This window comes from Planococcus citri, chromosome 2, assembly GCF_950023065.1.
Source record: "Planococcus citri chromosome 2, ihPlaCitr1.1, whole genome shotgun sequence".
NCBI classification, from domain to species: Eukaryota; Metazoa; Arthropoda; class Insecta; order Hemiptera; family Pseudococcidae; genus Planococcus; species Planococcus citri.
The window spans coordinates 27457538-27471862 of NC_088678.1; the positions used below are offsets into that span (position 1 = coordinate 27457538).

A 14325-nucleotide genomic window follows, 5' to 3' on the forward strand; every position below is an offset into this window, starting at 1 on the left:
TTTTTTACGATCTGAGCTCATCTACGCAAACAAATCGCAGATACCGAATCGATATTCGTACGTATTTCGTTGAATCATCGATCAAATTACAAGCACACGCAAGCAAAATGTTCAAGCTTGTCGTTTTACTATTCGTTAATTTTTTCGCAATAATATGCGCTGCTGAAGGGAAAACCTCGGGTAATTATGGAGAAAGTTTTAATATAAAGTTGCTTATTTAAATCGAATTCTACAGAAAGATCACATTAATCATTCCATTTTTTTTTCGCTGTAGCCACTTCATATTATCTGTCAGTCACTGAAGAAGATGCCGGTAAAACTGAGCTGTAATACTTGATATCGAATACTTTACATTTAATTCAGTGGTGCTAAATGTACATACTTTCTCTCAATCAGGAAAATCTCTACGAGAAATTAAATCTCAGGATGCTCTACCATTAATTTTCGTCTTGAAGAATGATTCACGAGAGCTCCAGCCTCCAGATGAATTACACGAAGTTTTCATAGATCAGGGACGAATAATAAACCGAACACAATTTACAATCGACGAATCAGCTAAGCAAATTTTCTTATGTTCGGAAAGAAATGTTAAAGCAGGGCAATGTTTAGTTTCTAAAACGTTCAACGGATCAGAGCCATTGCAATGTGCAGAAGAAGCAATACCAGTCGTACCAACAGAAAATACAATGAGATCTTGCGGCCACGAAAGAGCTGGCAGCTCTCGTGAAATAGTTTATAAAGTGAGTTGCCTAATTAATGCTTTCGTGTAATTTTTACAATTAAATATTAGGAAAACGACTTCCATTTTCGATTCGATTGCGTATAACTTTGCATATCTTATTTCATTGCAGATCTGTCCGGAAGAAAAGGTGAGTACATCACAAACTATGTTTTGCGATTACTCATTAGGCAATTTTTTAATCAATATTTTTTGTCAAAAAATAGCTGAAAGACATACCAATTTATGAAATTTGCTACAATGAAAACGAAAGAAAAACTCTATTTACAACCCATTACATAATGTCGCCAAAGTTACTCGACTCGGAAGTACTAATTTGGGAACGTAAAGTAAAATACCCTATGGAGAAAATCGACGAATTCGTTCCATCAAATTATGAAGCAATAAAAGCAGCATTAGAAAAGGTGCCTAAACATTTTTTTTTCAAATTCAACTCGACAAATTCCCATACATATGAAAAAAATACGTTTGAATTTCAGAAAGAGTCCAGCTCGTCAGAACATCTTTACCAACCACAGCAGCTGGTGCCATCCGAAGACATGGCATTTGGATTGCTGAGAAAAACAACTCAACAATATTTCAACTTCGAATGGCAACATATGGGATTAATTTCACTCTGGAATGAAATCAATCACTACGTTAGGCTTAATGCGGCAAAACTTGCCGCTAAAAATACTAGGAGTTACGCGGACACAGGTGTATTCGATTTGAGTTCTTCGCCGAAGAGAGGTGACGGTCAAAAGTCAAACATGTGGGTCAAAATTGTATACACAATGCCAAATGTATCCAGTCCAGATAATTCTACGCAAGGTATAGCAATCATGATGGATAATTTCATCGATAAAACCATCGAACCTGAATTCCTGGAGGGTTACTGTCCGGAAAACTTTTGCATCGATTCTTTGAGGAAAAAATTTCGCAGTGCAGGAGGTCACATATTTTGTTGCGCCGTGGTACCAGAAATGAAACCATTATTTGGTGATAGAGTTTTCAACTATGATATGGGCATGATGTCCATTCCGGGTATAAATGAATTTTTTCAAACACCCGAGGATGAGAATTACTCGGATGAAAGTGTTCTAGTAAAATAAAACTACACATACCTAATATGGTAAAATTAATTTTGTAAAATAAACCTAAAACTGGGTAATTTCAATGTACCTAATGTAACCCACTCTAAACATTTTCAGTTTTAATTCAACTTCCGATAATATTTTTAATGGATTTGTCACAGTAGAATTAGATATCATTCTAATAAATTTATGAGTTAGAACTCGTATCGTTATAGTTAAGCATAATAATTTCAATAATAAAGATTTTAATAAAGCAGTTAACAAAAAATATTTTTTGCTTCTAATTTTCTCAACAGAAAAATTGCTACGTTTCAGCCAAGTCAGCTTAGACTCATAAGTTAGTTGACCATTAAGATACATAGGCGTGACTGCAGGGCATGCCAGGCATGTTCTGGCACTGCCTACTTTTTCCAGTTTCTTTCTCAATTATCATTTCTCAATAAAAAAATTTCATATTTCACTTAGAAAAAAAAGTAAAATTCAAAAATCTCTCCAAGATCCTGATTCAAACATCAGCACAGCATATAATAATGTAAAACTCCTCCCAAGTGCACTACTTAAACTGAGAAATGAAGATGACCCAAATGATGTTGATAGTTTTCCAAATAAATTTCGATTGGTTGTCCAAACATGTGAAAGCCTTAGTATTGAAATCCCAGAGATACGTGCAAATACGAGCCGTGTATCCAAAAAAAAATCGATGAAAATCCAGAAAATTAATTTTTATATGAAAGTATAAAGAACATGAAATGAGAACTTGCGTATATTACCCTTTCTTAGATTCTCTAATATCCGGAATAGATGACCGTTTTTCTCAAGAAACGAATAATACCTATTATATTTTCTATAGAGAACTTATTTCGCTTGATTATCTACCTCAGAAATTGAAAGTTTATCAGAAAATTTTGAATTTTCAACTGAGACACTTAGAGCTGAATTAGCCTTACTCAAAAGAGATGAAAATTCACCTGCCAAACTTGTGAGCCAGAAGAAGAGTTCAAGATACCTTGTGGACAACTGGATCAAATGGATGAGTGAATTTAACAGAAGTGCAACTTTTTTGACCTTTAATACATTATTACAAGAATTCACAGTTATTCCAGTGACCAGTTGCTCATGTGAGCGATGTTTTTGTGAGCTCACTTATGTAAAATCAAAATTACGTGTTAGGATGTCACAAGAAAGGCTTGATAATTTGATGCTGCCATATGCAGAACAAGATTTAGCCAAAAATGTGAATGTGGAGTCCGTCATTGATGATTTTAAAAATAAAAAAGATCGCCAAATAAAACTTTAAATAATAAATTTTGATTAAATCTTGAGTACCTATTTTCTAAATCGTTTTAATGTTTTGATTGTGTAATTTTTCAAATAATTATATTTTTGATTTCATGAATATTGACGTCGTTTTAGAACTTGTGAGAACATTGAGTATCCCTCCCCCACACACCACCTTGGCACTACCTTCAGAAAAGTTCCAGTCACGCCTATGTTAAGATATGAGAAAGATGAAAAAATATGGGTATCGGTTTACACATTTTTGGAAGGCTGATCCTGATTCTGTGATTCTAAAAACCGTTCAACTCCTAAATCAGAAGTAGACTCCCAAAAAAAGTTATATTTTGAAAAAGTTGTCACAACAAGAATCAGTGTTTCTGAAAATCAAGATTTCGACATCCATGTTACAATTAGAAAATTATGGATTTCAACGTTTCAGCATATGGAAGTGTGGATGGCTCAGTTTTGATTTTGGAGTCAAACAGATATCAGAAGCAGAATCTGTGTCTTTATTTGATTTACAGCCGCTTTCAGGCTGCTAAAATCAATTGAGAGAGAGGACATGGGGAAAGTTCAATTTGGAAACTTTTACAATAATTTTCGAAAATCTGGGTTGAAAACCTTAAAAAATAAAGTGAATTTTGAGAAATTTGATCGAAAATTATGAGGAAAATAGTAGTCAGAGCACTTCCACCTGCCAGGGAAGAATTCGAAGCTACTTTTTTCTGAAAGGAATTTTCAATAGTATAGAAAATGCTATAGAATTGATCAGAAAACGTAATTCTCGTGATCCACCAACTTTCAAGACTCTGGCCTGAAGCACTAGAAAGTACCATAGTATCTAATTTCAAAATCAATGAGTTCAGGGGGCTCAAAACTCATACCACAACTTGTTCGGAAGGTGACCAAGGTACCTACGTTGGTAATACTGCCCAAAGGAGGCAAAAAATCTTGTTGTTCTAAACAATGACCCACTTTGGAGACCCTATAACTCGAACCTTAGTTCGGGTTCGGCTAATTAAGAGGCTCAACATTTTCCCGGACAGTTTTTGGCAGTACAATTTCAATTCATTCAAGACGTTTTCTGTTTAGCAGAAAACAAAATTCCACGTCGGTTCACATTGCATGAAAAATATTTGAAGTTTCCCAACCAATAGGAAAACAACAAATCAGATATCTTCTACACAGAACAAAAATCATAATACGACGACATTCTGTTCAAGTATGTTTTCTTCTGAGTCACAAGTTTGACTGAAACCCATGGGTAGGTAGGTATAGCAAATGCAAATATTTCCTTTATACCGAACCATACAGCGTCGATACGATAGCATAATACATAGTAAAAATCATTTCATATTTCGTTGTGGAATCAAAGACAACACTACAACACAAGTAAAATGTTCAAGCTAGGTACTGTATTGATTTTCGTTAATTTTCTCAGAGTCATATATGCTCCGGATCCCGATCCAAGTAATCAAATAGACCAGTAGAATTTTGAAATTTATCAATGAAAAATGCATCTTAATGAGCTTTTATTTTTTATACATTTTCATTTGCTTGCACAGGCCAAGATCTCGTTGAAATCACCCCAGGACATGAATTACCTTTGGTGCTATTTGAAGATACTCTGCTTCAAGTCCCCGATAACTTGACTAAACCCGAAGTGAAAGAGGGAAGATTGGTTCAGGGAACTGAATTTTTTTCAAAATCGTCAACTAAACAAATATTTTTCTGTCCTAAAGAGGAAAACAAATCTAGCTGTCTAGCTCCTCTAGAATTTACAGAATCTCAACCATTAGAATGTCCCAACGAAGCCATACCCGATGAACGGTTGGAGGTAAGACGGGGTAAATGTGGTCTGGACAAGTCTGCAAATTTGTACACAGTTGGTTATAAAGTAAGTTCTACACTCAGAGATAATATGTAGGTATAAAGTAGTGAAACAGTTTTAAGATAACTAACTCTTCCAACACTTTTTTTTTTTGCAGATCTGCCCCAAAGAACCGGTTGGTGTCTCGACATTTTAAAACTAAAATTACGTACAATGTTTCCATTGCACTGTGCAATTAATTTTCTAATCATTATTTTCTGTTTCCAACTTAGCCATATTCATATTTGACTGATCGTATAGAATTGTACTACATATGCTACAATGATGGTAAAAAGAGTACAGTGTTCGCCCGCCATAGCATCACTTCTCCCAACTTACTAAAATCACCAATGCTGGCTAAAGAGCAAGAAGTGAAATATCTGTACGAGGACAATAAATTAAGACAATCAATTTTTGAAGATTCATTTAATCCAGTAATAAAAATTATTTTCATAGTTTTTCAAAAAAAAAATATACATCTTCTAAGGACATAAATGAAAGAAGAAAATATCATCTGGGAATAATAATTTATAACTTTCAGGATCTAGAATCATTAGAACATCCAGAGAAGCCTGCCTACAAGGTGAAAAAATTGGTGCCAGATACACACATGGCATTCGCATTATGGAGAAAAACTACCTACAAAAATTACAACGTTAATTGGCAACGTCAAACCCTGGCCCCTCTATGGGATAAAATTAATGATTACATCAGGTCCCATGCAACACATATGATTAATGAGAACGATAAAATCAATTATTCCATTCACACTGGAGTTTTTGATGTTCCCTCAACGTTCAAAGATGATCAAATATCCAATATTTGGATTAATATGATCATGATCATGCCAAAATCAATGCAACATGTTTCATCAGTCAAGCATCGAGGGATAGCTATTTTAATGAATAATTTTATTGATGTGAAGACAGACGATTCTGAATCTGAAACACTTTTAAGGCAGAGAGAAATGGCGATTGAAAACTATTGTAGAGTAAATAAATGTACAAAAGCTTTACAAGATGAATTTAGGGATGTAGGAGGTCGAGTGCGTTGTTGCCCGTTAACTGCAGAAATTGGTAATCTATTTGATGCAATCATCTTGGAAACTATGCCAGAATTGAAAATTCCAGGTATAAACGCTGAAAAAGCAGACCCTTGAGGGTATTTCTTTTACTTGATCTTCGCATATAGGTATCTGATTCCTTATATCCCATAGAATTCATAGCATTAAGATATAATATTAAAATGTAAGTTTTTTTTGGACTTTGTTTTTATTTTTCTTGTTGAATACTTAGTTTTAACAATAAGATCAATTGAATAAAAAATTTCTAAAATTGGACGAGTTATCCCTCTCTCTAAATTGAAAACTCCCCTTCCGCCTTAAATATTGTTCCTACAAGAAAGACGTGGAATAAAGGTTGTTCCTTGATAAATTTTCTACATTTTGGATTTTACAAACATTTTATTTTGTGCCACCCTTGAGCCTCGAATTTTCAAAAACCATTTCCAAAAAAAATCAGAATCACGTTTTCAATGTTTTTACGAAAAATTTGTAACCAAGAAACGTGCTCATAACTAACAAGGAAACCTCTTGAGGTGTCACACTCCGATTTGAACGGTCGTTTAAAACTGTAAGAGAGCCTCATTTGAAACTAAAATTTCAATCTTACCCCCTTTGTGAAGTAGAGGTACCTGAGGCAGAGATAAAAAATTTCACTACAAACGTTTTAAACCATAAAAGACCAACATTCACTGGCCCTAACTTCAAAATTTCAGTTCACGGTCAAATCACTGTTGGTGATTGGTTATGCTCAACTTATCAGAGGCGGAGCGAAAAAGCAATAAATTTATAGCAACATGAGAACAATAGTCATTTTTTTAACCTCAGCGTAAAATTTTGATAAAGTTGATGGCTTACACGGCTAGATTTGAGAATAAACGCCATGAAACAAAATCAGGCTGAGGGCTAAGGCAGGGATTTTGTAAACAAGAAATCACGGACTTGAAATTGAGGTGTAATATGTAGATGCCTTTTTGAGAAATTTTACTCGACTATTTTTGATGATTATGCCATACAGTACGATAGAATTTGAAAAAAATGAATGTCCTTTACTCATTTTAAAGAAAAAACACCAGAAATTCAAAAAAAAAGTCATTTTACCAGTTACTACCCTCCTTTACCCAACGACAACTCTGCAAATGCTGAGTGTAAAATTTTACATTTTCGATACTTATCGAGAGGCAATACGTAAAGGTTCCAATCCCACCCCCGTAACATTTTTTGTCCTTTCTAGGAATGCGAAAATATCCTTTTTTGATCGCTCTCCACTCTTAGTCACTTTCAAAAATCTTAAGCTGCATTAACATTTTGCCAAATAACTTCGTTGTTCACAAAAAATCCAGATGGATGAACAATTTTATTTTTCTGCTGAAATACCATGAATATTTTCCGCGTTAGTTTTAATCAATACATATATCATAATTTACTTTTTATTTACTGTACATTTTGTATATACCTATTAGTGGGTTGAAAATCCGAACAAAAAAATTGAATCTTGGGAAATTTGATCGAAAATTATAAGAAAAAAAAGTAATCGGAGTACTTCCACCTGCCAAGCGACAAAATTCGACGCTAGATTTTTCCAAAAGGAATTTTCAATAATAGAACTAATAACTATTGATCAGGCAATCATCAAGACACTGGTCTAGAGAGGGCTCAAATCGCATCTTCTTGGGGAGAAGATCAAAGTTATCTATGTACATGTGCGTGAGTGACATTACCCAAAAGAGGCAAAAAAAAAGCTATCGTTGTTCTTAAAAACGACCCGATTTCGAAGATTCTCATAGCGTAACCCTCAGTTCAGCTAACTTAAGTGGCTCAACGTTTTTCTGAGCAGTCTCCTACTGTGCTTCGATTCATTTACGAGTTTTTCAGTTCAACAGAAAACAAAATTCCACGTCGCTTCACATAGCATGAAAAATATTCGTATTTTTCCAACCAATAGGAAAAAAACACATCAGATATCTTCTACGTTTTCAGTAAAAATAAATAAAAACAGCACATACAGCGGCATTCTGTTCAAGTACATACGTATTCTTATGAGTCATTAGTTCGACTGAAAATCATACATCAAATGCAAATTATTTGCTTTATACCGAACTATATTGCTTCGATACGATAGCAAAATTGTAAAAATCTTTCCATATTTCGTCGTACAGTCGAAGACAACACAAGTAAAATGTTCAAGCTAAGTACTGCATTGATTTTCATTAATTTTCTGAGAGCCATATATGCTCCCGATCCTCCCAATACAAGTAATCAATCAGACCAGCAGAACTTTGAAATTTATTAATGAAAAATGCATTTTGATGAACATTAATTTGATATACATTTTCATTTGCTTGCACAGGCCCAGCTCTCGTTGAAATCACTCCAGGACATGAATTACCTTTAGTGCTGTTTGAAACTATTACAGAAGTTGAAACGGTCGTACCAATAGGTCGGGCGAAAATAGGCGAATCAACGAGTATTGTGGTTGAAGATGGAGCACTGGCTATAAGAAATGAAGCTGCTTTTTTGGATTTGTTCGCGAACCTGCAACTCAGCGTAAGCAAGCTTCAAGCCCCAGACGACTCGGTTAGACCAGAAGTGAAAGAGGGAAGATTAGTCAAAGGAACTGAATTTTTTTCAAACTCGTCACGTAATCAAGTATTTTTCTGTCGAAAAGAGGGAAATGAATCTGGATGCTTGGCTCCTCTAGCATTTACAGAATCTCAAACATTAGAATGTCCCAACGAAGCAATACCTGATATACGCATGGAGGTAGCACTGGGTAAATGTGGTCCCCCAAGCGAACCTGGAGACGTGTACAGTATTGGTTACGATGTAAGTTTTAAGCACAAAGATGTAGGTATAATGTACGTAAAACTGTTTTAAAATAATCCATTCAACACAACGGTTTTTTTTTGCAGATCTGCCCCAAAGAACTGGTTGGTGTCTCAACATTTTAAAACTAAAATTACTTTGTTCCCATTGCACTGTACAATTAATTTCCTAATAACTATTTTTCTATTTTCAATTTAGCCTCATGTATATGTGACTGATCGTATAGAATTGTACAACATATGCTATAATGCGGATAAAAAGAGTACTATATTCGCCCATCATATCATCACTTCTCCTAAATTACTCAAATCAGATATGTTGGCTGAAGAGCGCAAAGTTAAATATCCGTACAAGGACAGTAAATTCGAAAATTCAATTCTCGAAGATTCGTTTAATCCAGTAATGAAAATCATTTTTATAATTTTATAATTACACTATCTTTAAAGCAATATAATGGCTAAGGACATATTAACGGAGGAAATATCACCTGGGATTAATAATTCATTATTTTCAGAATCTGGAATCGTTAGTTCACCCAAAGAAGCCCGCCTACAAGTTGAAAAAATTGGTGCGAGATGAAAACATGCCATTCGGATTATTGAGAAAGACTACCTACAAAAATTACAACGTTAATTGGCAACATCAAACACTGGCCCCTCTCTGGGATGAAATTAATGATTACATCAGGCCCCATGCGATAAAAATGATTCATGAAAATGATAAAATTGACTATTCCATTCACACTGGTGTTTTTGACGTTCCCTCAACGTTCGAAGACAATCAAATGTCCAATATTTGGATCAGTATGGTCACCGTCACGCCAAAATGGATACGATATATGTTTGAAATCATGCCTAGAGGCATAGTTATTCTAATGAATAATTTTACTGATGTGAAGACAGACGATTCTGTACCTGAAACACCTTCAAGGAAAAGAGAGTTGGCGATTGAAAACTATTGTACAGAAAGCAAATGTACGAAGGCTTTGAAAGATAAATTCGGGGGTAAAGGGGGTCGAGTGCGTTGTTGCCCGGTAACTCCAGACATTGGTAAGTTATTCAATGTACCCGTCTTGAGGACTTTGCCAATATTGGATATTCCTGGTATAAACGTTGAAAAAACAGACCCATGAGGGTATTCATTTTATTCTACGAGTATGTTAGCATAAATATATCTAATTCATTACAGGATTTATAGCATTAAGTCATAATATTAATGTAAGTCTTTTTTTTCGTTTGTTTTTCTTTTTTTCTTTCTTTCGTTGAATAGTTTTAACAATATAATTAGTATTCTGTAAATAATGTGTTGCAAATTGAATAAAAAATTTCCAGCATTGGAATTATCGACTTTTTAAAAAATTTTAACAACCAAGGTGACTACAGTGAATATGCTGAATTGATACACAGAGTAAACATGGTAGAAACAACCTTTCAATAAATACAAATACTCGTAGACGCTGTATCCTTGGGACAATAAACCGGTAAATATTCCTCAAACAGCGCGGAAAATATATGATACAGGGCTGTATGACAGCACGGATCTTGCCAAGTATTCACTCGACCTGCTGTTTAAACTTCCATGTCCAACTATAGTCAATCCCCAATCTCTTAGCTTGTGGAGGGCACGGTTTTGATTGGGGTCAAAAAGTTTTCAGAAGCAGAATCACTGTCTTGAAATCATTTGGTAGAGATTTCAAGACTAGTCTGGAGCCAACAGCGAATTTTTGGATTTATTACTTTGAGAAAAAGTCTCATAAAAAAGATCAGAATGAAATTCAGCAACTGTAAACTCAGATTAGACCGTCCTTTGTGATCCTTTTTATGGGTTCAGGTAGGTATGAAAATTTTTGAAATATGATTCCCTCCATCAAAATTTATACCTATTAGATATATTTTCGAGAACTGAAAAATTCAAGAATTTGATGTAGGCTCTAAAAGAGTTTAAGATCTGACCAATTGATTCAGTGAAATGAAAATTGCATTATAACATTAGAAGATACATAGCTTAAAGAATAACGAATATTTCTTTTTTTTCATGTTGGTGATTTTTGTGAGATATTTTGTATTTGAACAGGCAAAAAAGAATTTTAAAAATGTACTAAAATCGATCAAAGCGATCATAAAGGCTAGGTTAAGTAATTCAAAAACGTAGAAAAAACACATAAACATATTCTGTAGCCTTTCAAAAAACGCGGAAGTTTTGTGCTTTTTGAATAATATGTAGCCTATGTTGTTTGATGTTTCATACTCGTATGTTCTAGACTCAATTGAAACATCAAATCGTAAACGCCCAAAATACATAATTTTTTTCAGCTTGTATCATTCGTTCAATACTACCACAAAATCGTAAAATCGTTTTACAATTCGTTCTCAAATCGAAGAAAACGCAGGTCGAACGTATTGCTGAGTGGAAAAGTTTACATTTTCGGTACTTATCGAGAGACAATAAAAGTTTCCTATCCAACTCCGGTAGGATGTCTAATGGATTTTAAAAATCAAAATCCGTCTTATTTCCATGCTTTTTCGTGCCATTTTTTCGTCTTTCTAAGCTTCCCCTCGCCTCCAGGCGTGTACTCGTTCTGAAAGAAATTTCTTGTAGATTTTCTTTAGTTTTATTATGATGCGAAATTGTGAAACAAAATAGACAAAATTCAGAGAAATAAACAATATGAAACATTTACCTACTTCTCAATTGAAATTGAGAGGAATTTTAAGGATGTCTAACAAAATTTCAAAATAAACAAGGGGGACTTCAGCAGGACGTTTTTTATTTTTAAACACTACAGATTTTTCGAGAGGGGGAGGGTTTTTTGCTTTTCCAATGTCTACAGATATCCCAAGATTTTTTTCAAGCAAGCAGACGTCAAAAATATAATTTTATCATTTCAATTTTCAATTTTATTTTCACCTTTCAGCTTCTGGCTATAATGTAATGAAATTGGGCCAATAAAGAACTTTTTTCAACATAATGATTTTTTTTAAAATATACAAAACCTAATGGAAAATTTGAACGACCTTTGGGAGAAAAATAATACCAATTTTTTGAAATGAAACAGCGAGTTTCGAAGTAAAATAAGTAAGAGATAAAATAACAATTTTGCCATTTGAAAGGTAGGTATAATTTTGCCTACATAAGTAACATACAAGAATTTCAATTTCTCCTTCAAGTCTGGAATTTTTAAATTACTTACCGAAAAGAGAAAAAAAGTGGCTCCGACGAAGCGAGGGCAAAAGCTCTCGTAAATCAGCATTTCACTGTGCATATAAAAAACGATGTTTTTTGTCTGATGAGTTACTAAAAAGAAGTTTAAATTGCGTCAAAATTTTGAAATTTGAAAGATTTTTTTTTTGAAAAATTCAAAATTGAAATTAAAAGGCGAACGGGCCCGAGTGAAGCGAGGGCAAAAGTTCTCGGAAATTAATATTCCGAGAGACATAAAAACAGTGGAATTCGGCGCAAGTTTTTCCCAAAAGAAATTTTCAATAGTTGAAAAGTGTCACATAGGATTGATTAGAAAAAGAAATTTTCGTGATCCATCCACCTTACCTTCAAAACGCTGGTCTGGGGGGCTAAAAAAGTGGTATCTACCTATTGAATTTCAAGCTCAATGGATTAAGGGAGTTCAGGAACTCAAATCGCACCTTTTTAGGAAGGTGACCAAGGTACGTCTCGTAATTAACAATGACCCACCTTGGAGACCATCATAGATTAACCCTCAGTTCAGCTAAGAGGCTCAACATTTTCCTGTAGTCTCCTGCAGTATTTCGATTCATTCACGACATTTTCTGTTCAACAGAAAATGAAATTCCACGTCGCTTCGCATCGCACGAAAAATATTTGTATTCTTCCAACCAATAGGAAAAACCAAATAAGATTTCTTCTGCTGTAATCTTGAGTAAAAAACATGAAATACAGCACATGGATCATAATACATACAACGGCATTTTGTTCAAATACGTTTTCTTATGCGTCATACCAACGTTCGAGTGAAAATCATATAGTAAATGCAGATATTTGCGTTATACTGAACCATATTGCTTCGGAACGATGGAAAAATTGTACAAATTATTTCATATTTCGTCGTGGAATCGAAGACAACACAAGTATGTAAAATGTTCAAGCCAAGTACCTACTGCATTGATTTTCGTCAACTTTCTGAGAGTCATATACGAGTATGCCCCTGATCCAAGTAAATAATTAGACCAGTAGAATTTTAAAATTAATTAATGGAAAATACAGCTTGATGGACCTTAATTTTTTATACTTTTTCATTTGCTTGCACAGCCCAAGATCTCGTTGGAATCACCCCAGGACATAAATTACCTTTGATGCTTATCGAAGATATTGCAGAAATTAGAACGGACCAACCTTTATCTAAGGATAGAATAACTCAGAGTACAAAGGTTGCAGTTGAAGGGGAGAGAATGTCTATAAGACATGAATTATATTAGTCGAGGGAACTAATTTTTTTTTGTTGCAAAATTGTCTTCTAACCAAATGAGTATTTTTCCGTTCAAAAGAGGAAACCTAATCTAGCTGTCTGGCTTCTCGAGAATTTGCAGAATCTCAACCATTATAATGTCCCAACGAAGCAATACCTGACATATATATGCTTGGAAGTAAGGCCAGATAAATGTGGTACATCTGTTTGGACAATTCTGGAGATCAGTACCGTATTGGTTCAAGTTTTACGCACAGATATAGGTAATACGCAGGTATGTTGGGTATAATGTAGTAAAACTGTTTCACAAATAATCCATCCGACAAAACACTTTTTTTGCACATCTGCCCCACCGAACTGGTTGGTGTCTAGACATTTTAAAACTGAAATTAATTTTTTTCCATTGCACCCTACAAAATTAATTTTCTAATTACCTCTTCGTATTTTCTATTTTCAATTTAGAGGTAAATTTTATACTTACTCGTATTTCACTGATCAAGTGATCATATAGAATTACACTACATATGCTACGATAATGATAAAAAGAGTACTACATTTCACCCACCATAACATCACTAATTTATTAAATTATAATTTACTTGATCAGAATTGAGGTTAAACATGAAATCAGAAGAAACGTTTAAAAATTGAATTGAAAAGGAAAAAAATGATTTTAATCACAAACACATATCATTGAAATTTCCGTATTGTGAATCACGAATCATCATTACCTAACTACTAAAAGCCAAATTCATAGACGTTACATAGGGATACTTGGCTCAGTGATGAATTTTGAAGCAATTTTTCCAGACGTGATTGAATTTTTAAAGAAATTTGTATCAATAAAAATTGAGAGACTGGACTCTGAAGTATTGATTTATCATTTTAAAAATATGAAACTTTTATTCGTTTACGAGAAAAATTGAATCAAAATTCACCACTTAGCTAAGTGATCCCTAAGTAACGTCAACGTCTTGAATTTGGCCCTTAGTTTTGGCGATTCGAATCCAAGAATCACGTTAAAAATAAAATAAAAAT

General features: G+C 34.1%; 3 protein-coding genes across 7 annotated transcripts in view; 2 read left to right on the plus strand and 1 right to left on the minus strand.

Annotated features, from left to right (window-relative positions):
- LOC135835299 (tetratricopeptide repeat protein 28) overlaps nt 1-14325 on the minus strand; it is a 127708-nt gene that overhangs the window by 43905 nt on the left and 69478 nt on the right. The gene's annotated exons all lie outside the window — the stretch shown is intronic.
- Nucleotides 97-2061, plus strand: LOC135835306 (uncharacterized). The gene is made up of 6 exons (XM_065349493.1): nt 97-180; nt 275-313; nt 397-740; nt 852-869; nt 946-1143; nt 1219-2061. The coding sequence occupies exons 1-6, from the start codon at nt 108-110 to the stop codon at nt 1828-1830; spliced, it is 1284 nt and encodes a 427-aa protein (XP_065205565.1). The 5' UTR covers nt 97-107; the 3' UTR covers nt 1831-2061.
- Nucleotides 8088-10185, plus strand: LOC135835302 (uncharacterized). The gene is made up of 5 exons (XM_065349488.1): nt 8088-8275; nt 8371-8846; nt 8933-8950; nt 9045-9245; nt 9361-10185. Exons 1-5 carry the CDS (start codon nt 8200-8202, stop codon nt 9976-9978), a joined length of 1389 nt encoding a protein of 462 aa, XP_065205560.1. The 5' UTR covers nt 8088-8199; the 3' UTR covers nt 9979-10185.